At 43.3% G+C, this 24,393-nt stretch overlaps 1 protein-coding gene and 1 non-coding gene across 2 annotated transcripts in view; one reads left to right on the plus strand and one right to left on the minus strand.

Moving 5' to 3' along the window:
• Positions 1–24,393, minus strand: part of PHLPP1 (PH domain and leucine rich repeat protein phosphatase 1) — a 189,680-nt gene that overhangs the window by 33,733 nt on the left and 131,554 nt on the right. Inside the window, exons 5-10 of the mRNA XM_066246453.1 lie at positions 15,104–15,250; positions 13,503–13,733; positions 8,910–9,112; positions 7,174–7,234; positions 4,763–4,858; positions 517–672 (exon numbers count right to left, since the gene is read on the minus strand). Coding sequence (XP_066102550.1) covers positions 517–672; positions 4,763–4,858; positions 7,174–7,234; positions 8,910–9,112; positions 13,503–13,733; positions 15,104–15,250 — 894 coding nt within the window. The remainder of the gene's footprint in view (positions 1–516; positions 673–4,762; positions 4,859–7,173; positions 7,235–8,909; positions 9,113–13,502; positions 13,734–15,103; positions 15,251–24,393) is intronic.
• On the plus strand, positions 14,456–14,531 carry TRNAV-GAC (transfer RNA valine (anticodon GAC)). Its single transcript has one exon. It is a non-coding gene; the product is annotated as a tRNA-Val (tRNA).

The raw sequence follows: 24,393 nt of genomic DNA on the forward strand, positions 1-24,393 counted from the left end.
AGCAGCTGTGTGAAGGTGAGAATAGAGCATCCTGCTAGTTAAGGCAAGTGGGAGCAGGTGCCCGGCCGCATAGGGAGGGTGTGCCCACCGCACACAGAGAAGGTGCCCACTGCACAGGGAGTGGGTGCCCTCCGCACAGGGAGCCAGGGTCCTCCGCACAGGGAGCCAGGGTCCTCCGCACAGGGAACGGGTGCCCTCCGCACAGGGAGCCAGGGGTCCTCCGCACAGGGAGGGGGTGCCCTCCATACAGGGAGCAGGCCCCCACATCCCTGCACAGCTCACCCAACCCCTTCTCTCCAGAAAGCGGGGAAGTCATTGAGGACCCCATGGCGAGTCACGTCTCCATCCCCTACAGAATGACCAGAGAAGAGGCTGGCACACCATTTTCTTCCTAAATCTCAGAGAGACAGATATTCAAGATGTCCACGTCAACAGTCTCCGGTCCTGAGACAAGAAGGCGAACGAGGGGGCATATGGTGAGGTGGAAGGAGAGCCAGAAGCGCCGCGTGGCTTTACCTGTCCGCCTTCATCAGCAGGTGCGGCGGCAGCTCCAGCAGCTGGTTGTGCTGCACGTCCAGGACCTCCACGCAGGTTCTGTCCAGCCGCTCGGGCAGCCTCGCCAGCTGGTTGTGTCCTGCCAGCAGCTTCCGGAGACTGCTGTTACAAAGTAGGCTGTGCAGAAGAGGACAGAGACAGAAGGAAACGTACTCAGAGCTAATTTGGGATAAAGACAAAAAAATGAACAGGAGTAGAACACTTAAAGTGATCTCTCCAAAAAAAACAAAGATTCATTCAGAGCAACTGCAAATTCATTTTAATAGACACTCAAACTTGGAGCTGTTCACATTTCAGTTTTTCCATACTTTCAAAAAAGGCAGAGGGTTGGAAAAAACTATGAAAAGAAATGTTTAACAAAGAAGCTCTACTTAGTAAAAGAGAAAAACATATTTCATAGAAGAAGGTTCTGAAGAGAGCAGTATAATCGTCTTAGGTTCACACAGCAAGCTTTGCAAGACGTAGGCTTCTCAAGGTGGGGCTGTGTCTGGCATCTCCCCGGAACACGGGCTGTTTTACCCACAACAGATTCTACATAAATAGTCAAGCAATCTTCACCTACAGGATCCACATTCAATAAAAGATCCAATTAATCTTTTATAAACATCAACTGAGAAAATGTTACATTTTTTTCTCGGTTGCATTTCACAATCATAATTATTTCTGCCTTTCCTCACTTCCCTAATGTATATTTTTGTTTTCCCTTTGGTGTAATCCTAAACCAAAGTAGACAATTCCTGCTAAAGTAAACAGAATGCATTTCATCCCTATTTTCTGTTAGCCATAAAGCGCTCTTTGGAAGTGTGGCTGTGCTTGTTTTCTGGGTTATCAAAACTGCAACAAATGATGACTACTCTGATGGAAGTACTCCTTGGAAGTCCACTCTATGACCACTCTTGGGACGTCAACAGTTATGGAGAATAAAACAAGCCCTGGGTTTAAATATAGAAATCTGGAGGCTATGGAAAAAGCGAGGTTATAATGTGCGTAAGGACCATGTCAGAGTGAGTCTTGGTTCACAATGCTGTCAAAGAACGAGGCTTCCTCACCCTCTGCCCGGGTTCCACCATGCCGGCCTCACTCACCGACATCCAAAGTTGTTAAAATCACTTTGCGTTACAGCCGTAACTTTATTCACCTCAAATATCTAAACCAGATCGACCCTTTGCTCACAAAGATGCTAGACCTATTTCAATACGGGTCAACATTAATGATATCTCACATGCCTGACTTGGCAGGTTTAGATATCAATGTGACAAGACAGATTATCTGGGACGGTCATTCAGTCACAGGTAACACAGGGTCTCTGTAATGGTCACTAAACCCAATAATTCAGGATTTGCTTCACCAATTTTACTGCCTTGCTGGGCCTGTGGTGTAATTGAGAATTGGGTTATTTATTATTTACACAGACTCTCCCTCTCTCTTTCTATCCTTAAATAGATGGATACTAAAAGACAGGTAACAAAATCTTTATCCTGATTTTTCCAAATGAAAAAGTAGATTGGATAACTATAGGATGAGTATTAAATGCTGATTATTGAATTTAGTTCAATTCTTTTGGATACTGAGCACTAAAATACCTTATTTTCTTTTTAATACATTTCCACTTCTAAGTATTAACTTGTTTTATCAAACCCTGCACACATACCAACCTAGATAAACAAAGCTTGACTAGTAAATCAACTTTTAATGAATCACTGTCTTGCCTGAAATGTTAAATCAACAACAGGGTTAATACAAAGCCTACCACTACACACCACCATAAATGAGAAAACAATACATACTGCTTTTGTCTCATGGGTTAAACACACAGACGCACAAAAAACAAACAACAAACAAACAAACAGTTTAAATTCCCCACAGTAGAGCATTTGGGATTTGCTTTGCATAAGTATCTTTCTAGACCCCCCCCACCAAAGGCCTGTACTAACATAGAACAAATCAAAAATTAACTTTAGGGAGAAATTGGATCAAGTATCAATTATCTTGTATTTATTTGATTGTTGGTTTATGCACGTATGATCTTTGTTATAGCCAACAGAGAAACAAAGACTTAGCTCCAGTGTGCTGTATCTGTTGGACTGGGAAGCAGAACAGAGAAAATGGAAAAGACTTTTTCCAACAAATATTTTTTTCCTATTTAGTAATAGCCTTTTTTCACCTTTGCTGTTTGTTTTCTAACCCCGCCCCACCTGCCCACATAAACACACACACAGGCACACACTGCCGTCCACAGAGCACATCACCAAACCTTCTGCTGATGATGCTGATGAGCTGCGGAGTCACCTAAATGCTCAGTCAACATAAAACTCAAAGCAGAAAGCACTTTCATATGGACTGAATTTACGAGTATAGTGTGTGGCTGAGAAAGTAAATGAACTAGGCTTTATGGGTGTTGAACATATAAACCTAGGTGTCTTTTTCTTTATGAGAACGATATTCTCACCCAGCACTTTCTAATAGAAATATAACATAAGCCACATACATAACTTAAAATTAAAAGTGAAAAGAAACAGATACATTCTTTTCTTTTATTTTTTTTGTATTTTTTTGAAGCTAGAAGCAGGGAGGCAGTCAGACAGACTCCCGTATGTGCCCGACCAGGATCCACCTGACATGCCCACCAGGGGGCGATGCTCTGCCCATCTGGGGCGTTGCTCTGCTGCAACCAGAGCCTTTCTAGCGCCTGAGGCAGAGGCCATGGAGCCTTCCTCAATGCCCGGGCCAACTTTGTTCCAGTGGAGCCTTGGCTGCAGGAGGGGAAGAGAGAAAGAGAGAGAGAGAGGAAGGAGAGGGGGAAGGATGAAGAAGCAGATGGGTGCTTCTCCTGTGCGCCCTGACTGGGAATCGAACCTGGGTCTTCCACTCGCCCACATGCCGGGCCGATGCTCTAATGCTGAGCCAACCGGCCAGGGCACAGATACATTCTTATAGTATATTTATTCAATCCAATATAACCAAAATAGTATTTTAACAGGTGATTAATATACAACATTATGGAGATAATTTACATCCAGTGTGCATTTTGTACGTCAGCACTTCTCAGGACCAACCACATTTCCACTGCTCAAAAGCCTTAGCCAATGGCTGGTGGCCACCATATACAACAGCTGAGCTCTAACACATATATTAGGCTTACCACGCATGCATATTTCATGATCTTTGTTTTCACATGGGAATAGAGGAATATTGATTATATACCTTTAAATATCATGTGCCTAAAGTAAAAGTTAACTCCAAAATAGTGACATATTGCTATGATATTTTCATTGCTATTTTTGACTATACACAGAAACAACCGACTTCCTTGTCTGGGGATTGGCTGAGAACGGTGCAAACAGCCAGACCTGAGTAGTGGCCGCCACTGGTCACAAATGGCTGTTTACATTTAAATTAAATAAAATTTAAGATTCAGTTCCTTAGCCACAGTAGTCAACAAGTGTCAATAGTCATCTATGGCTAATGGATATCACACTGGGCAGCACAGACACGAGACATTTCAGTCACCACAGAAAGTTCCATAGACCAGCATGAGGACAGACTACTTGTCTAGTCATTAACTGCACGGCTAGTCACTAAGAGCCCCCCAAATACTTTGTGCCACAATGAGTTAACTTGACAATGTCTGTATCGACAGATATTAGATATCATCACATGACTGTTTTACACTTGATCTTGGCCAAAAAGGCTGAGAAGCGATATCATATGACTGTTTTAGAAATTGTGGCATTAAAGTGAAAATTATGAAATAAAAACAGGAATCTAGTGTGCTCTTTCTAGGTTTAATGATCTAATAATCTTTTCTCCCTCCCCCCCCAAAAAAAACAATTATGTTCAAGAACAATGAGAAATTCTTTGTAGGTAAGCTAGATGTGTCAAGTTAATGGAGCAAAGGGGAGGACACTGAAAGCATTAGGATATCGGAGGGGAGCCGATCACACTGTGTGCCGAGTCTGCATATTTCTTTGGGCTTATTAAACATTTCTACCAGGAACCACCCACCACATGACTCTGAGAAGTCTGGCGGAGAGCCTAAGCTCCACGTCACTCTTCACTGCACAAGGAAAGTTTGTGACTTGAAGACACCACGTGACATAAAGATACTAAATACTAGGATTTAAAGAAAATCCCTTTTAGGGGTTCCTAAATATAGAATCAGCAACTTTTAGAATTGAGATTCTCTAACTTGACCTGTGACACTCACCGTGCAGGAAGTTCACATATTTGATTATGGCCAATATCCAAAACCTCCAGCCTTCGGCTCTCGCAGACCCACTCAGGCACATTTTCCAAGCGGTTCCTAAATAGAACAATATAGACAATTTTTTCTTTGTCATGTGGCCTAAAATACAGTTTGAAACTCAAAAATAATTAGATGGAATAATCAGAACTTCAAACGGAATACCAAAGTACAGTGAGTACCAATCAAAAGGAGATATGTATTCACCTTAATCTAGAAGCAAGACTAACTGTAGTTAGGAATAAGAAGTAAAGAGAAGGTAGGAACAGACAGTCACACCATCTCTAAAGTCTGCTTATTTATTTATTATTTAAAAATGTCTTTTACGTATTGATTTCAGTGAGAGCGAAAGCGGGGGAGAGAGGGAAAGAGAGAGAGAGATAGACAGAGAGAAAAAAACAGGAACATCCATTGTTCCTGCTTGTGCTCTGACCAGGGATTGAACCAGCAACCTCTGTACTTCAGGATGATGGTCTACTGACCTATCTACCTGGCCAGGGTTAAAGTCTATTTTTTTCAAAGTCTGGCTGTCACAATTGCTATTCTACGAGTCTATAAACCCATGGACGTTTAGGGAGAGGAGGTTTAATATTGAAAACAAACAAGCATATACTTGTAGTTAAGTTGTATATTCAAATGGCATAAAATAGTTTTGTTTTCCAATTTACATTTTAATTCTTAACATTAAAATAATGCTCAGCTCCAGTGGGCATCACGAAAGCCCAGCCACAGAGAAATGGAGAACATGGGAGCAGGAAAGGGACCCTGAACCTGAAGACTTGGAATGACCTGAAAACATTTCCTTAGGCATTAAGTGGTCATTATAATCACCAGAAACAAGTGAACTAAACTAATTGTGCCTTTAATTATTAAACAGATTGACCCCTTCTTACATAAATCTTATTTGAATGTCTTCCTAATCCTTTTGCCTTTAAAAAAAAATATGTAAAATGACCAGGCACAGAGCATCTAAAATGGTATGTCTGTTATGAGCATAATTCTTTAAAAACAGATGCACAACGCTGTAAAAATATTCTCGGGACAATGATTACATTAGAGCAAAAGTGAAAATAGCTGTGATATTAGGGTGATGGCACATATGCGATTTAAAAAGCATGTTCTTTATTTTTGCTATTATATCAACTTTTTAATTAAAATACATAAAACAGTGCATTATTTTCTCTTTAGTGTCTAGATAGGCACATATGTTTTTGGCTTTGGAGCTCTAAAGATCAATACACTTAATGATTTCATTTTATAGCAATTAGCCCCTAACACACCTTACTAAGATGAGAGAAGGAAAGGACCTCTCAGTATAAGCAACCTCAATACAACAGTAAAGCTCTTACTGCGTGGAACTTTGACCTTGAGGAACTTTACGAACCTAGTAAACACTCCATGGCTAATGCTCTACAATAAATCTTTTCAAGGTATTTATACACACTCATCTATGCAAACCCCACTCCAGTAAGGGGAAGATAAAACCAAGGTTGATAGGGGAAAAAAAGGAAAGAAAGAAAAACTTAAGTAATATCTGACTTCAAGTACATTAAACAAAACTGACATGAGTTTAGCAAGAAATTTATTATCATATCTTATACACTGAGATGGGTTAACAGTGGCCCTTTGAAAGGACCATATCCTCCCTCCCAAGTACTGTGGCTCTTTAGAAAATTTGGATATTTCATTTGGAATTACATTAAAAGTGAATTTTCAAATTTAGTGTGTTGAAATTATTAAAGTGTAATTTGTGTAAACACATGCTTTTAGGTCATCAGGAAAAAGTCTAATCTAGGATTTCTGGGAACTGGAGTAAATATGACATAATACAGTACTGAATCTGAACAGTACTGAATTTGCACTATTTACAAGTGAGCAGAGCCTGGTGAGCAGGCTGTATGGAAACCTTACTTTGTTCAGCTTAGGGGCTGCTTTCTAAGGGCTCTTAGCCAGGAGATACATGTACAAAATAACAGAGAGAAAGGGGGGGAAATCAAAGAAAAAATAGCACGATTTTTTAAAAATAAAATCAGCATCATTTCAGGAAAGAAATGAAGAACCACTGGACCTCCCAGCCACATGAACCCCAACACACTTGTCTTCTAAACCCCACGCCTGGTGTTCAAATCGGTGTCCACACCCACCCAACACCCTGATGCAAGTACAGTCCACAATGCAGGTTTGAACTACAGTACACAAATATAGGGTTTTAACTGACAGATATGTATGGGCATTTTCAGAGGGGAAGTAAAAACCACTGAATTTAATTTGTATTATTTACCTGAAAAATACACTTAAACATTCTCATGCCCAGACAGAATGATCTAAGCCATTTTCAAGCAGCTTCTAGGGCACCCCAGGACTTGACTTCTTACCTTGAAACATCCACGTAGGACAGATAATTCGGAACTGGGTAAACATCAAGTTGAACAAGTTCTAGGAGGCAGAAAAAAAAACAAAAGCGTTACCAGTCAAGCAACACAGAGACTCTTTGTGTGTCAAATATCATTATTGTGCTTCTTCTCCGATGTTTGTTTAGGTTAGGAGTACAATACATCCGTCTGTTCTACTCTGAACCGCAGGAAGAGACAGAGGACTTCTAATTTAACCACAAGATCTCACTCCAAGTTTAAAATACATTGCCCGCTCTACTTTCTTCCCTCCTTCCCATCTACTTACGGCGCTCTCCTCTTATGAGGCATGCTACATTTTACCTGGAAGATAAACTGTATGAATATTGCTGTTTTTAAACATTCAGCATTCCTTCCACCAAACCAAACGCGCCCTGGCTTTTGCCTTTGTCGTCCCACTGACACAGCACCCCTGAGTGTCACACAGGGCTTCCTTTACTCCAATCCGAGAACCCTTCCCCCAAAATGTGTGAAATGTGACTCCACTGTCCACCTAGGGCTTTGTTTCTGGGACAGTCATTTCTAATCACAGGGTCAGCTCCTCCCTGGTGGCGACTTTGGGCCCAGCTACCTGGGAGGGGCTGTCAGTCTACCTTGTCCTCATCTCTCGTCCAGTTACCCTCCTCCCATGGGTCTGGGTACCACCTCTGAGTCTCCAATCAACAGCTGCAGTCCTGACCGCACATTCCTGCCAGCTCACGTGACGCCATTGCAATGACCGGGACTCGCAGAGGGGAGGGTGGCTCCCCTATTTATTCTCCCATAAACACATTCTGCCCACAACTTTCTGGTTAACGGACTCAGAGCATCACTTCTGGCACACGCGCCTCCAAAGCTCGCCAGGGCCCCAGGCCAGCCACCCCATAACTGCTTCTTACCACTCCCCAAAAGCACTGAAAGTTCAGAGTCCCATCTTCTCCCTCTGCCAAGCAAACAACATTTAGATGCTTTCTTTATCCACACCCACTGTGAGCCTTCAGTGGCCTAGAGCTGTTGATGGTTTGCTTTCTTTCTCCAGTGAGACATCAGTAAACTCATGTTTAAAGAAATTCCTTATCCTTTATAATTCATACACGATACTGTGCATAAAGCAAGCACGTGTCCACCATCTGTGCACCCTGTAGCAGTCAATACTTGTTTTCATTCATGCTGGTAGGAACTCAAGTCTTCACATTAGCAAACCTATGCCCATATGACCTTTATCCGAACTGCCGTTTTCACATTCGAAGAAAGAGAGCTTATTAAATGAGAAGACTCCTGCTCTGTGGTGTCCCTGTGGATACATACTTTAGGGTTTGCTTAGGTGAGTCCCTTTGTTAGTGGAGCACAAAATCTGAGACCCTGAATGGAACCTAAAATAGATTCTTTCCTTTTCAATCTCTGAGATCAAAGCAAGGTTCCGGATGTGCCGTTATTGACAAGGTCGCCCAAGAAACTGTTTCCCCTCCCCCCACTCCCCTTCTAGCAGAGGCTCCCAATCAAAAGCAGGATCAGCCACAATACGAGTGAAACAAGTTAGGAACTATGAAATCTTTCTTGGCTTCCTTTAAGTACCAAACCAGAATCCTCCTTTTAGGATTTTTGTCTTTGTAAAATTGGACACTTACTAAAAAAAAAAAAAGAAGTATCAAGGCCGAGGTGATGGCGCTGAGTAAATTCTAACACCAGCAGGAACCTTCGGTGGGGTCAGTGACACGTACCATTCGACGCAGCGTAGAGTGCTTTCAGGAAATAGCCACAGACGTTCAGGGTCACCAGCTGGTTCCTTTCACAGTGTAAAACCTCAATGTTGTTGAAAACCATGGCATCGAGGTCCCCGAGCTTATTGTCGCGCAGATCAAGCTGGGTGACGTGCTGGAGAAAGTCGACTTCATCTGCTATTAGCTTCCTAATTACGTTCAGTCTTGAGAGGAAAAGGACACAAACAGAGACTGCGATTACCTGCGATGCCATCAGCACAGAGCCACCCCTCGCACCGCGAGGCAGAAGGGGCCCGAGCCCCGCCGCACAACAGTCCCCGGGGCTTCTCTAATCTCAGCATCGGGCCTTCCTCACCTGGCTGGCGTCTCTGGCTATTTTTAGCTACAACTCCATGAGGCCTTAACCTTGGCAAATACATCCTAAAACATAATTTAGACCCCTAAGGCTGAAGGAGAAACATATGTGTATTGATTGTACCTTAATTCATTTCAAAAGGAAAAGGAAAAAAAATCCATGCATTCATTTATTTCCAAAGAATTTCGTTGAAAGAACGCAAGAAACAAAACCCGGAACTGCCCAATAAGCCCATTTCAACTGCACTGATATTGGAGGGAGGGGCGAGGACGAGTGGGCAGGCTGACAGGTGGCCCGACAGGACAGAGTTAAAGGGGGAACTTGGAAAGAAAAATAAGAAATGGGAGCCATATATGCACCAGATATAGGACTGCAAATATCTGGGTTTTCAACAGGTCAGAACCAAGAACTGACTACCAAAATGATCTCTATATTTAAAATATTGCTTGACAGCAGAATGTAGAAAATACTAAGATCTGGCATCAGGCATGCACCAAGCAATTATAAAAACAAAGGACAAAGACGGGGAGCAACATGCCGAGGGTACAGCCGGGCACAGAGAACACAGGCAGGACCTCAGCCAGGAGACCTGGACAGCTCAGGGGCTGGCGCTGCAGTGGATAAGCTGCTGGGAAGACAGTGGGGACTAGAAACGGTGACAAAGACACTTCTAGCTGCAGAAGGGAGAAAAGAGATGAAAATCTCAATTCCGAGTTTGCCAGGCTGTGCTCCACTTCTTGACAAACAACGAGAACCCTCTGCTTCTCAGGACGAAGCCGACAACATGCTGAGACTGTGCGCTTAGGTTCGCAGAACATGAAAATGAAAGCTGGAGCTTAGGGGAAAGAAAAGCCAAATATTTTCTGTTATGAATTTCTGGCCTTTCAAAACTGAAATGAAAGGATGGTAAGTGAATTATTAATAGCCACATCCCAAAGTCCTCGACACATAAGGGTGAGTGACAGCGACCTGCAAGTGTGGCATATGGCCTCTTCAAATGTCCCCAGGAGGATTTTTTGGCTTCTTTTCTTTTTTATTCCAGGTTGTAAGATTAAAACACTGGCCTCCACCCAGCTATTTGACTATTTCCAAATGCTCGCTAGATTCCAAGATATGCACGTAGAATAAAAAAAAAACACATCTCATTTCGGACATAAAAGACCGAAAGAATTGAAACCGTGTCCAATGTTGTCCCTACTCTACACGTGACATCCCCTTTGTAATGTGGCATGACCATCGTCTTCACATGAAACAGCTATTCCCACTGTCTCAGTGTGTTAACACTAAGATAACGAAAAGGTTGCTTGCATGAGGAGACAAAAGAAAAACTGTAATAAAAAAGAAGTTAATGTTCCTACCATTTGGTGTCAGTTGCCAAGCCTAACCAACCTAGGACTCAAATATCAAAATGTGGATGAACTTTTAAAGAGGCCAACATATGGTTAAAATGTCCTTCCAACAATCCCTTCAACATACACAGCCCTTTCATCTATTTCATGACTATTCAATGAGCATCACTTCGCCGACAGGAAGGCTATGGGGACAATGACGATGGCAGCCTATGGCTCTGTGTTGATAAGAAATTAATAAAAGGAGGAATTTGTCAACAGATTTTGAAATTCGGAGAGGAAAACTCACATATGCTTTCGTACATAAAGTGGAAAGACCCCCAGTGAGTGACAGTCTCCGTAAGTGACGCGGACCCTACGCAGAATGGACAAGAGCAGCGAGGAAAGAGGAGGCGTCACGTCTGACGCCCAAGAGTGTGCAGAATCGGCAGGATGTAAATGGAAAGGAAAGTGTCCCAAGGAAGCAGCGGGACGGCCTCTGGGCTGGAGAGATGGGCACGGGGAGCCTTGTGCAGGGACAGGGCAGGGCATGCGAGGAGTGACAATGTGGCCCCAAGGGCAGGCCAGTCAGTTAACCCTTATCAGGGCGGTGTCTCCCAAGCACTAACACTGGGGGACCAAGGGTCGGTAAGAGCAGTGCTTCCCGGGTTATCTACAGCGAAGGACTGTTTCCTAAACTTCTGATGTCACGGACCGATGTGCAGTCACATGGCACACAACCAGCACAGAAGTCACACCACCAGCGGCTCACCCTGTGAGCTCACCAACGCCAAAACGAGTCTGGCTCCCTGCACAAGGAGATAAGTCTGTTCTGGCATTTAAATATCCTGTAACTGATCTAATCTGAAAAGACCTAATTAGAACTAGACGTCTAAAGAATTTATAAAGCTCTTAATAAGAACAGTTACTTCTGTACTTACTAGACTGATCTTCTTTGTAAGCTGATTCAGATCAAGAAAAAATGTTTTCTTATATGTACGAGCCAGGTGACTTGGAACCCCTCGCACGCTTGCTACCTGAGGTCAGCAAGGCCACCATCACACCGCTGGGTGGCCAAAGAAAAAAAGGCCTTAAATTCTTGAACACGAAGGACGTTTTAAATCCAAGTGACACAGAGGCAAAGAAGGTTAACAATTTAGAAAGTTAGCAAGACAAAGTGTTCAGTTCTCTCCTTTGTCACATTCCAAAAGGTTCTCAAAGTCAGATAAATTATGACCACTTGTGTTCCCTGACTTAAGAAGTCTAGATTTGAAAAACTGCTATCACTTTCCCAGGTGTGACAGGCCTGATTCCTCTCGGCTGAGGACAGGTTAGGCCAAGCAGCTCTCAGTGGGACAAGAATGAATGGGTTTCCGAGGCCTGACCACAGGAAGGGAGAACAGAGATGATGCTACTTCATACTGACGGAACTCGACCGGTCTGAGTGGGGGTCTGGGTTATCAACAGAGAGAAAAGTGGGCTGGAAAGCAAGGGAAGAACCACCTTTAACAAACGAAGAGGTGTGAAGACACCAAGAATAACAGCTGAGCAGGGTCCACGATTAGAAAAGCTTCCTCAACCAGGAGACAATGACAACACAATCACACCTGCTGAGAGAATGAGGCTTGTAACTCAATGCCTTCCAGAACTCTTATGAACTGCAATTTAGAGATGAGATCTCAGTTGTATGAGACATTAAATATCTCACCCAAGACTGAATGTGCTAATATGTGGCCATCAATCCCTATCTAGTGGGAAAGTTAGCTTGAAAAAGTATTGAATTGGGCAAATTAGTATTAGAGCCTAAGCTCCATATGTTGTTTTTGCAGTAATTCAACCCCATGTTAGGCTCTGGTTTTTCCTTAAAATAGAGAAATTTAGAATAGCTCCTCCTGTGTACTGGTTCTTTCTGCAGGAGAAACTAAACCTGCACCTTACTAAGGGATGATTACCGAGCATCTCGGATGTAGCGGGGATTGCACTCGCGGTTTCCAGGCGAGCTTAGTGTGCTTAGGACCCACACTGCAGGCCCCCCACTCTGTACGGGGGAGAGTGGAGGTTCCAGCTAAACTTGCGCCAAATAAGAGATGATGAGAGCTATATTTTTGTAAAGACTAGTAAACTATGCAGAACCACCTGGACAAAGAGATAGAGAATTAAAATAGGCTACATAAATATTAAAAAAGTGTAATTTAATGAATATATTATATTAAGTTAGGGAAGCCAAGAAAGGAAAAAAAAATTTTTTTTAATTCAGTGAGAGGAAGGGAGACAGAGAAACAGACTCCTGCATGCACCCTGACTAGCATCCACCCGGTATGCTCAGTAGGGGGCAAAGCTCTGCCCATCTAGGGTGTAGCTCCATTGCTCGGCAACAGAGCTCTCCTTAGCACCTGAGGCAGAGGCCATGGAGCCATCCTCAGGGCCAGGGGGCAAGTCGCTCCAGTTGAGCCATGGCTGCAGGAGAGGAACAGAGAGAGAGAGAGAGAAGCAAGGCGGAAGGGTGGAGAAGCAGATGGTCACTTCTCCTGTGTGCCCTGACTGGGAATCGAACCTGAGACATCCACACGCTGGGCAGATGCTCTACCACTGAGAGCTAACTGGCAAGGGCTAAAAATAAATTTAAGAAAGGAGATATGCTCAACAATGTGAAGTACCTCAAGCCACAGAAAAGAAAGACCAAGAGAGAAAAACAATACACTTTGCTCTTTCTGATATGGTTTCATTCTCCATAAACCCCATTGTTATTCATTATCGTTCCCTCTGGGCAGAAACAGAAAAATGGGCCCTAATTGCAACTATCCAACCTCTTGCCCTGGCAGGAAAATGTCATCCAAAGGTCTATAACATACTCTCCACATACACACACACAACCACTCTAGTGGGATCTTTTTTGTTACAAATGGTCACCTTAGGTCCACGTGCTTAATGTGAGACATCTTCCGTAGAGCCTGTAGCCGGAGGGCCCCCACGCAGTTCCCCGACATGCACAGTTTGTCCACGGCCGTCAGCCTCTCCAGCACCTCTGGAATGTCCGTAAACTCATTGAAAGACAGACCCAGATAACTGAGCTGATGCATGTTCTCCAACTCGGCGGGCAGGGTCTGCAGAAAGTTCCCGTCCAACAGAAATGTCTGCAAGCTATTAAAGAAAGTATGACAATTGTGAAGAGAAATATGTAAAATTTACATCTTTATTATCAACACGCCCGTTCCATAGGCGCAGATCCTATTACTAGAAAAAGGAAAATGTACTTTCTTTTGCAAAATGTGCAAAGGCAAGGCCTGAGGCAACAATATGCCAGAGAGAAAAGATCCAAGATAAACATCTTAATTGTTTATTGAAAATGAAAATTATGACTAATTTTCACAGGTTGGAGAGGCACAAATGGGAACAACATGAGCTAACGGCAATGTGAATGCTGCAGATGAGGTCAGCCCAAATGCCAACCTCTCATTGTTATTTTTAAAAATTAACTAAGTCTTACATTTCAGCCTCATTCAGACAATGAGCAAGTAACCCCTCCTCCCATGTTCAGACACATTCATCTATAGGGACCCTCAGTTCTAAACAGGGATATTCTTATTTTTCTCACACAATACAAAGAAGTATAAGAGCTGCCTGACCAAGTGGTGGCACAGTGGATAGTGTAGGACTGGGACGTGGAGGACCCAGGGTCGAAACCCCGAGGTCGCCAGCTTGAGCGTGGGCTCATCTGGTTTGAGTAAAGCTCACTAGCTTGAGCCCAAGGTCGTGGGCTTGAGCAAGGGGTCACTTGCTCTGCTGTAGCCCCACGTCAAGGCACATATGAGAAAGCAATCAATGAACAACTAAGATGCCGCAACAAAGAATAAATGCTCCTCGCCCTGGCTGGTTGGCTCAGTGGTAGAGCGTCGGCCTGACGTGCAGAAGTCCCGGGTTCAATTCCCGGCCAGGGCACACAGGAGAAGCACCCATCTGCTTCTCCACCCCTCCCCCTCTCCTTCCTCTCTGTCTCTCTCTTCCCCTCCCGCAGCCGAGGCTCCACTGGAGCAAAGATGGCCCGGGCGCTGGGGATGGCTCCTTGGCCTCTGCCCCAGGCGCTAGAGTGGCTCTGGTCGTGACAGAGCGACGCCCCAGAGGGGCAGAGCATCGCCCACTGGTGGGCAGAGCGTCGCCCCTGGTGGGCGTGCTGGGTGGATCCCAGTCGGGCGCATGCGGGAGTCTGTCTGACTGTCTCTCCCCGTTTCTGGCTTCAGAAAAATACAGAAAAAAAAAAAAAATAATTAATGCTCCTCATCTCTCTCCCTTCCTGTCTGTTTGTCCCTATCTGTCCCTCTCTCTGTCTCTGTCACACATACACACAAAAAGAAATAAATATAAAAGCTAATAAATGAACTTTACACAAGAGTGTTGATCTGAGACCGAGACTTATAGGACCAACATAAGGTGAGTGCTCTCAGGTGCCGTGGCCTGGAGGCAGCCGCCCATGGTTTCCGAGGGACCCTCGCAGCAGGGACCCCAGTACTCACTTGTGCATGACTCCCACGGCGGCTGGAACCTCTCGGAGGGAATTGCAGGACACATTCAGCTCCGTCAGGGTAGGAATATCACAGATCGCTAACGGGAAGTCCCCCAAATGATTATTAGAAAGGTTAAGACTCTTCAACTTGGTGAACCTATGACAAGAAAGCAAAAGAAAAGAGAAGACAAATGTCATGGGTGCCGACGTCATATAGTTTTAGCGCCGCCTTAGCGATGCTCCAGCCCGACTGGGACTCAGCTGCGGGGGCGGTGCAGCCCTCGGAGGTCAGGCAAGCAGCCGGGCTGGGCCGCACCGCTTCGGGCTCGAAGGCCAGTGCTCTGCCTACAACATCAACATTTTATTAAGAAAAACCAAATAGCACTCTGCTTATCACTTCGGCTGGAGTGAGTCTCTGAGCTTCACCTCAGCTGGCTTAATCCATGCCCATGTAAGCACTAACCGGGAGGGTGGGGCACAGGCAGACCTCCTGGGTGTCTGGTCACCCAGACAAGACAGACACTTTTCTGCCTCGCTTCCCTCCTATCCAAACCTGAACAAAAACCCCACTCCTCTGAAGGCAAGCAAGGCCATCACCTCAGATTGAAGCACCAATTGTCAGTCCTCAGCCTCAGAGCAATAGCTCTGATCACCGCACAGGCCTGGAAACCTCTCCTCACCTCGTGTTAACGACACATCCTCCCGCCTCTCCCAGCCTAGCTCTCTCGAAACCTCTCCTACTCCGCCTTCCCTTCTGCATGGCCTCCTCTACACCCCACACAGGTCAGTATTCCTCGCAGGTCCGGTCTGCGTCAGTTTCTTTTCTCTCCCTATGCTGTTTTCCTTGGAAAGCGTCTTACTGCTCCGTGAACAACTCTAACTCATCACCTGCCATCTCTTCTCTCTCAGAATGAACTGACCATCTCCCCCCCACCAGCACTTTCTCCTTCCTGTTCTACGCCTGTTAATAGCTCTTTCATGTTCTCTGTTGTCCTAGAAAACATTAAGTTTTACTTCTCTGTGCACTCCTGTATTTGGCCCATTGCCAACTCCCATACATTTTTTTGATCTGTGATGAGTATCAGATGAGTCATTGCATTATGCTAATTATTTTTAAAACTGCCCAGGCCTAAATACTAGGTAGTATGTACTGTGCTGACAACAGACATGTATCTCAAAAATAAATCTAATTCGATCCAGTCATCATTTTAAAGAAACTGTCATGGGGCCTATTTATTGAATTCTATAATAGAAAGCGTTAAGTTTTGTTGCAAATAGCTACATAAAGTTTATTCTAAACAGAAATGTGCCTATTTTACAAACTGAAAGTGCTACTTTGCTTTTTTTTTTTTTTATTATAGCCATTTTCTTGGACAGTGGATTGTAGACCTAATAGTATTTTGAATGAGAAGAAGAAAAAGTAAGAATTACTGCTAAACCTGAATAGTCACATTCTGTTTTATATTTTACAATGTGATTCATTAGGCCTTCTTAAAACAAGAATGCTTATAATGCTCTATCCTCTATTCTGAATGTCTGTGGTCTACACAATACAAGCTAGAATTATAAGGTCTACCATTCCGGCTGGAGGGTTATGAAAGTATTGCTGGAAGATCCGAGGAGAGGTCCCTGCGACCTTTACAGGAGATGCCTAAGCCCAAAGCTATTTTCAAGACAGCACCAAGATGTCTAAGATGTAATTTGTCCTTTGTCATTCTCATTTCATCTAAGTGTCCAGCACAGATTTCTAGATGAAACTTGCCTTTGTAACAGTACTCCTGATTCAGAGATGGATATGGAAATCTATCCTCTTACAAGCCAGACATTAAAAAAATATATAAAATGATGCTCTTCTCCCAATATTTTTGTTTTAGAAAATAGTTATTTTTTCATAAAAATATTTATGTTAATAAGAATGGGCTTACTTTTTTCTAAATGAATAAATATGTATTAATATATTATTTACATATAAATGATAACTATATTTAGCATATTTTATATATTAATACTATATATTGATTGTATCATTATATGTTATTGTATAATATATAGTATTAATATTATATATAACATATAGTTTACACTGATATATATAAATATACACTGATTATATGTATAAGGTCTACTGGAAAGTTCTGTCCATTTTTGGAATAAAACAAAATACAAATTTTTCTTACCGGCAATAAACTTTATTAAATAATATATTTCCACACCAATCCTATCTTCTGAATATGGTCTAAAATGGTTTGCTGAGCTGAATTAAGCCTTTCTGCGATCTCCGATGTTGTCAGAAAAGGATCTTGCTCCAATATAGTCTTAACAACATTGTCATCGATCAAAGATGGTCGCCCAGAACGTGGCTTATCAGAAAGGTCGAAATCACCTGTTTCGAATTTTTTGAACCATTTTCTGCATGTCCTACCAGAAACTGTACCTTCACCAAACACTTTCAATAAATTTCTACATGCTTCTGTAGCATTTCTTCCTTGTTGAAATTTGTAAAAATACAGTGGCATAAATGAACTTTATCAGTAGCCATGGGTACACTATCGCTTCACAAATAAGACTAATGTGAATCAACTTTGTTTTAGTTAATTTGCTACATCAGTATGTATACATTAAGTGATAAAAATAGAGAGGCGCCCTGGCCGGTTGGCTCAGCGGTAGAGCGTCGGCCTGGCATGCGGGGGACCAGGGTTCGATTCCCAGCCAGGGCACATAGGAGAAGCGCCTATTTGCTTCTCCACCCCCTCCCTCCTTCCTCTCTGTCTCTCTCTTCCCCTCCCGCAGCCAAGGCTCCATTGGAGCAAAGATGGCCCGGGTGCTGGGAATGGCTCCTTGGCCTCTGCCCCAGGCGCTAGAGTGGCTCTGGTCGCAGCAGAGCGACGCCCCGGAGGGGCAGAGCATCGCCCCCTGGTGGGCAGAGCGTCGCCCCTGGTGGGCGTGCCGGGTGGATCCTGGTCAGGCGCATGCGGGGAGTCTGTCTGACTGTCTCTCCCCATTTCCAGCTTCAGAAAAATACAAAAAAAAAAAAAAAATAGAGAGGCACACATGCACCAAATAAACATGTGCTTATGTGTCGAAACTTGTTGTGATAGAAATGGACAGAAGTTTCCGGTAGACCATATATATTTATTATGAGTATGTTCCAAATATTGTATGGGACACACTTATATTAAAAACAGTTATTTGGTCCTGGCCGGTAGCTCAGTTGGCTAGAGCATTGTCCCAATATACCAAGGTTGCTGGTTTGATCCGTGGTCAGGGCACATACCAGTGAACACCTAAACGCATAATACACAGAACAACAAATCAGTGTTTCTCTCTACCCCCCCCCCCCCGCTCTCTCTAAAACAAACAAATAAGTAAATAATTGGGAAAAAATTATTTGCTGTTTTTCTGAAATTCAAATTTAACTGGGTCCTGTTTTTTCCCCTCTAAATCTGGCAACCTTATCCTGAAATAGATGAAAACTGTGCTGTTCTAGTCAGATGAAAACAGCCCTCTATGCTCTAGTTGTTTCCTCATTTGGGAGAACTGGCCACAGTTTGAAAATATGCGTGCAATCACACTCAACTTACAAAAAGTTCCTCAAGGAAGAAAGACCCTAGACATCCCACACAGCACAGTATTTGGATGACCAGGGGGTTCTGCCGAAAGTAAGCTCACAGGTTTATGATCTGATCATAAATTCCTTACTGGGCATGGCCGTCAGGCCCCAGGAATGTCACTTCTTCAGTAAAAGGTTTATCGTTGCCTCAAGCAAGCCCTGTCCATTGTTTTGACCATCTAGGTTAACATACCTTTGAAATGGCCATTTCTGTGACTTCTTGGAAGCCTAGGCACCCTCAGGAGAGCACCTGACGTGTTCGCTGTCCCGGGACCCAGTCCCTACCTTGCTTTCTCCCACCTCCATGCCACCTTACGTTCCCTCCTTAATTCGAAATGTACAATGTCCTTCTCCAAAGCATCGGAGATCTTTGCTGCCTGGAATTGTCATGAATTTGGCTCAAATAAACTCTTATGAAAATTCTTTATAGGTCTGGGAAACGGAAGCACTGACTTTTGGAAAAGTATCTGTCAACAACACGGGAAAAGGTGCATTAATCTGTGCAAACGGATGTCCTCAGACCACATAGCTCCTGAGAAAGAAGAAAAGCAGCAGTGAGGTGAGTGAAGACAAGGCAGTGGACAAGCTTAAACGGAAGAGAGAGAGAGAGAGAGAGAGAGAGAGAGAAGCAAACAAGTACCCTCCATTAGTTTCATATATGTATATCTTTTGTATTTTAAAATGGCCATCAGCTCTAAATACAGGGTGGGGCAAAGGCAGGTTTACAATCGTTCTTATGAAAAATAATATAATAATCAATAATAATACAAGAATAAACTCTGTAAACCTACTTTTGCCCCACCTGTGTAAAGAAATGCAATTAGTCTTTGCATCCAGTCAAGGACAAAAGCACCACCGGGCCTTGTAATGAAGAGAGCTGCCCACAGTCCCAGAGACTCAGCGAGCCCTTTGGAACGAGGAGTCTGGGCTCCCTCCCCCTAACCCTGCCCTGTCCCACAGGATACCATAGATATTAGGTGGCTACTGAGTAGCTGAAATGGCACTAGTCCAAAGTGAGGTGTTCTCTGAATATGTATAACATACATCCTGAATTTCTAAGATTTCGTGCAAAAAAATGTCAACTCCTTAATTTCTTATGATTGATCATTTTGATATATCGAATGAAATAGATATATTAAAATCAATTTCACCTGTTTTTTTCTTACCTTTTTGACTGTAGCTACCAGAAAATTTTAAATTACTTACACGGCTCCCATTACATTTCCATTAAAGAATCCTTTTTCCATACTAACTACCCAAGGGACACCGATCTGTTCTCAAGGGCTTGTGTGGTTCTCTATCCACCCTCCCATAAGAGAACCCAGGAGTGGACAGAGCGTGGAAGTGTGGGCTGCTTGTCCACCCACAGCCCTGCAGGGTGAAGAGCGGCAGTGACAATGGGAAGAGAAGGGACTGGCTGCTGGGCCAGCCCTCCCATGCTGCCCTACCCAGTGCAGAGATCCGGGCTCTGCGGAGTTGACACTGGAATCTATGCTTACAGGCCTGAAAGTCTGAAACAAGTCACAGTCACCCCAAGATGCACTGCTGTGGCATGCAGATTATTCTGCCCCTCCCTTAGCTATCCAGAAGAACTTGAATGAGGGGCCTTGCCTGCAAGGGAACAGCAGCGATAACATCTTTTGACTTGTCTGTTGAGCAGGACAACCTTCTGTTTACTAAGCATCTGCTCTTCTTATCATCCTGCAATGACCCTTTGAATGCCTTACCTCAGGGGTCCCCAAACTTTTTACACAGGGGGCCAGTTCACTGTCCCTCAGACTATTGGAGGGCCAGACTATAAAAAAAACTATGAACAAATCCCTATGCACACTGCACATATCTTATTTTAAAGTAAAAAAACAAAAAGGGGAACAAATATAACATTTAAAATAAAGAACAAGTAAATTTAAATCAACAAACTGACCAGTATTTCAATGGGAACTATGCTCCTCTCCTCTCACTGACCACAAATGAAAGAAGTGCCCCTTCCGGAAGTGCGGTGGGGGATGGATAAATGGCCTCAGAGGGCCGCATGTGGCCCGTGGGCTGTAGTTTGGGGACCCCTGCATAACCTCATCCTTGTCTCAGAATGTCATTTATGACTATTTTTTCTTTCTGTCTGACTCTCTCATACATGCAAGGTCTCCATACATTTCTGTGTATTAACTCTGGTTGTTTTCTCTTGCTAATCTGTCTCTTTTCTATTTGATAAGCCCAGCAGGAGGCACCTTGAGGGTAGGGAAAGTTTCTTCCTCCACGACAAGTCATTAGAAAAGTATACTGCTCACAAAAATTAGGAGATATTCCAAATGAATATGAAGCGATAAAAGATCCCTAATGTCTGTGAGCAGTGTATATTCGTCAAGGTAAGAGGAGGGGTTGTATCTTATTTAACCGTTTGTTAGCTGGACTTTAACTTACACATTTAGATATACACTACGAGGCCTCCATTTATGCTCTTGCCCTAGACCTGTACACTTTAAGGGCTGGTTCTAAGAGTCTTAAATTTCTCTCACTCCTTCCTCGCACATTCTCCACCTCCCTCATAGTCCTGCCTGTGCCACCCATCCCCCAAGCTCTTCCCAGAAAGGAACACAGTGTTCAGCAGACTTGTTTAGCAAACAAAGCACTGATTGTTTCTGAGAACTGAAGTTCTTGATCAGAACACATTAAAACTCATCTGTTTTGGAAACTCTACCCCTTAACCTTCTTAGAGATCCACTTTTCTTTAATAGGCAGGGTAAGCAGTCAGATTACAGGCTTCTGCCCATTCAAAAACCCCTTCTAAGAAAGATAAGAGGGAACATCTACCTAGAATCTGCTTCCCTCTGGTCTTAAACTGTGTGAGATGGACACCTGGGGGCAATGATTTCAATTAAAAGAGATATAAGGAGGAGAAATGCACCACCATGTTTATGGCAGCATTATTCACAATAGCAAAGATCTGGAAACAGCCCAAGTGTCCGTCAGAGGATGAGTGGATTAAAAAGCTATGGTACATATATACTCTGGAATACTACTCAGGCATAAGAAATGATGACATGGGATCATTTACAATAACATGGATGGACCTTGATAACATTATACGGAGTGAAATAAGTGAATCAGAAAAAACTAAGAACTATATGAACCCATGCATAGATAGGACATAAAAATGAGACTCAGAGACATGGACAAGAATGTGATGGTAACGGGGGTGGGGGGGGTGAGGGGTGAAGAAGGAGAGAGGGGGAGTGGGGGAGGGGAGGGGCACAAAGAAAACCAGATAGAAGGTGATAGAAGACAATTTGACTTTGGGTGAGGGGTATGCAGCATAATCAAATGTCAAAATAATCTGGAGATGTTTTCTTGGAACATATGTACCCTGATTTATCAATGTCACTGCATTAAACTTAATAAAAATAAGATTTAAAAAAAAGAGAGAGATAAGAGATGGAAACAGGGAGTGGATGACTACTCCTCCCTTTCCCCTTCCATCAGAAAGAATGCAGAGGAGAGCCAGGTGACAACACACTCCCAGAGGAAGAAACTAGAAACCTTCATGTCACTTTGTCATGCTAACACACGTCATAACAGCTGAGCCAGATAAGCTAGCCAAGATGTCTTAGGTCAGCCTGGACAGCTTTAAAAAATACATATTTGGTGATCTACTTTAAATAATTATATTTTAAATTAATATTATAGTTCTTAAACCTTCAAATCAAATCCTTCAGATGAAGTCACATTATATTCATTCAGGCTACAGATATATCCTCATAGCTGTTCAAAGTTGGTACGCAAAGCATCACAAAACGTAAGATTAATAAAAGTTATTTTAATGATGAGTGCAATAACTATAGTAGCCAGTTTAGCAATAACAAAGGATGATTCTTTCTGATGCTATAGAAACTAGACAAGGATAACCTGTGTTTTAAAAAAAATGATTTTTACACAATTGTTACACGTGTGTACACACTCACAGTACCAAGGCTAAAGAGAGTTACCCAAAGTGGATGTATCTTCCTTATTTGTCAAAAGTGAGAACAGAAGGGGCCTTTAAAATCATTTTCTTGGCCCTGGCCGATTTGCTCAGTGGTAGAGCATCGGCCTGGCGTGCAGGAGTCCCAGGTTCGATTCCCGGCCAGGGCACACAGGAGAAGCGCCCATCTGCTTCTCCACCCCTCCCCCTCTCCTTCCTCTCTGTCTCTCTTCCCCTCCTGCAGCCAAGGCTCCACTGGAGCAAAGTTGGCCCAGGCGCTAGGGTTGGCTCCATGGCCTTTGCCTCAGGTGCTAGAATGGCCCTGGTTGCGATAGAGTGACACCCCAGATGGGCAAAGCATCGCCCCCTGATGGGCATGCCGGGTGGATCCCGGTCGGGCGCATGCAGGAGTCTGTCTGACTGAACTCCCTATTTCCAGCTTCGGAAAAATACAAAAAAAAAAATATATATATATATATTATATATAATATATATATATATAATATATATATATTATATATATATTTTATATATATATAAATATATATATTATATATATAAAATAAAATCATTTTCTTTCATATCCCAAGCTAGCAGATTAAACGACCTGGCCCAGAAAAATTGTATGATGCTGCATACAGCTCGAATCCACTGCCCTTAAATGTCAGAACTGCTTCCCATCGAGCCTGCTCTTCTTTTATTACATCTTATTAAAGGCTTTAAGGTAAGCAGGTATCAATTACTAACAATTCTATGTCACAGGTCAAAGAATGGCCTCAGAGCAGTGTCTGAAGACACTCCCCCCCGCCCGTAGGTGGCAGCATCACTGGCAATGAAGGACAATGGAGAGTTCGAACACTGCACACTGCACACGCACGCTCAAACCCAGTCAGGCACAGCCCAGTGCTCCCAAACCAACCGACGGCCGGGAAAGACTGACTGCACTTTCCAGAGCAAGCGATAGGCTTTAAGAACAGAGATACGACTCACATGCGTTTGTTTTATAACAAAGCTCATTCATGCAAATGGAAATGAAAAAAAAAAGCTGGGGTAGCAATACTTATAACAAAGCTCAGAGTAGGGGGAAGGAATCAAGTCAACACTTATCCGAAGTCTAACAAAGAGAATCTTAGTTAATGCCTAAAACGAAGTTCCACTGTACAGTACTACAGTACTGCATTTGCAAATGGCAATGGACATTGTGTGTAGTGCCTTCAGGACTCAGGTCTGACTTCACCCAAAGCCCCAAGCCATCTGGTGTGAATAAATAAAAATTATACCTATTTTTTTGCCTGACCTTTGGTGGCGCAATGGATAAAGCATCGATCTGGAATGCTGAGGTCACTGGTTCGAAACGCCAGGTTTACCCTGGTCAAGGCACAAATAAGAAGCAACAACTATTCTGAGTTGAAGCTTCCTGCTCCTCCCCCCTTTCTCTCTATCTCTCTGAAAATCAATAAATAAAACCTTTAAAAAAAAGTGCACAATTATTTATAAGGGTGGAGTCCTTGAGGTGACAGAAGGCCAAAAGTGGGAACCAAGAAAGACAGCAGCACAAAGGGACGGAATCACTGCTCTGCTAAACTGAGGATACTTCCTTCATTCACGTGTGTTACTGTCTTGATAGTATAAAACAAAAGTTCAGCAACAATAATACTATATCCAGACACAAAATGTGCTACACTATCCAGGGGTTTGATCTATTAATGCTCTTACCTTTTCCTTTCTCCGG

This window comes from Saccopteryx bilineata, chromosome 11 (assembly GCF_036850765.1).
Source record: "Saccopteryx bilineata isolate mSacBil1 chromosome 11, mSacBil1_pri_phased_curated, whole genome shotgun sequence".
Taxonomy (NCBI): domain Eukaryota; kingdom Metazoa; phylum Chordata; class Mammalia; order Chiroptera; family Emballonuridae; genus Saccopteryx; species Saccopteryx bilineata.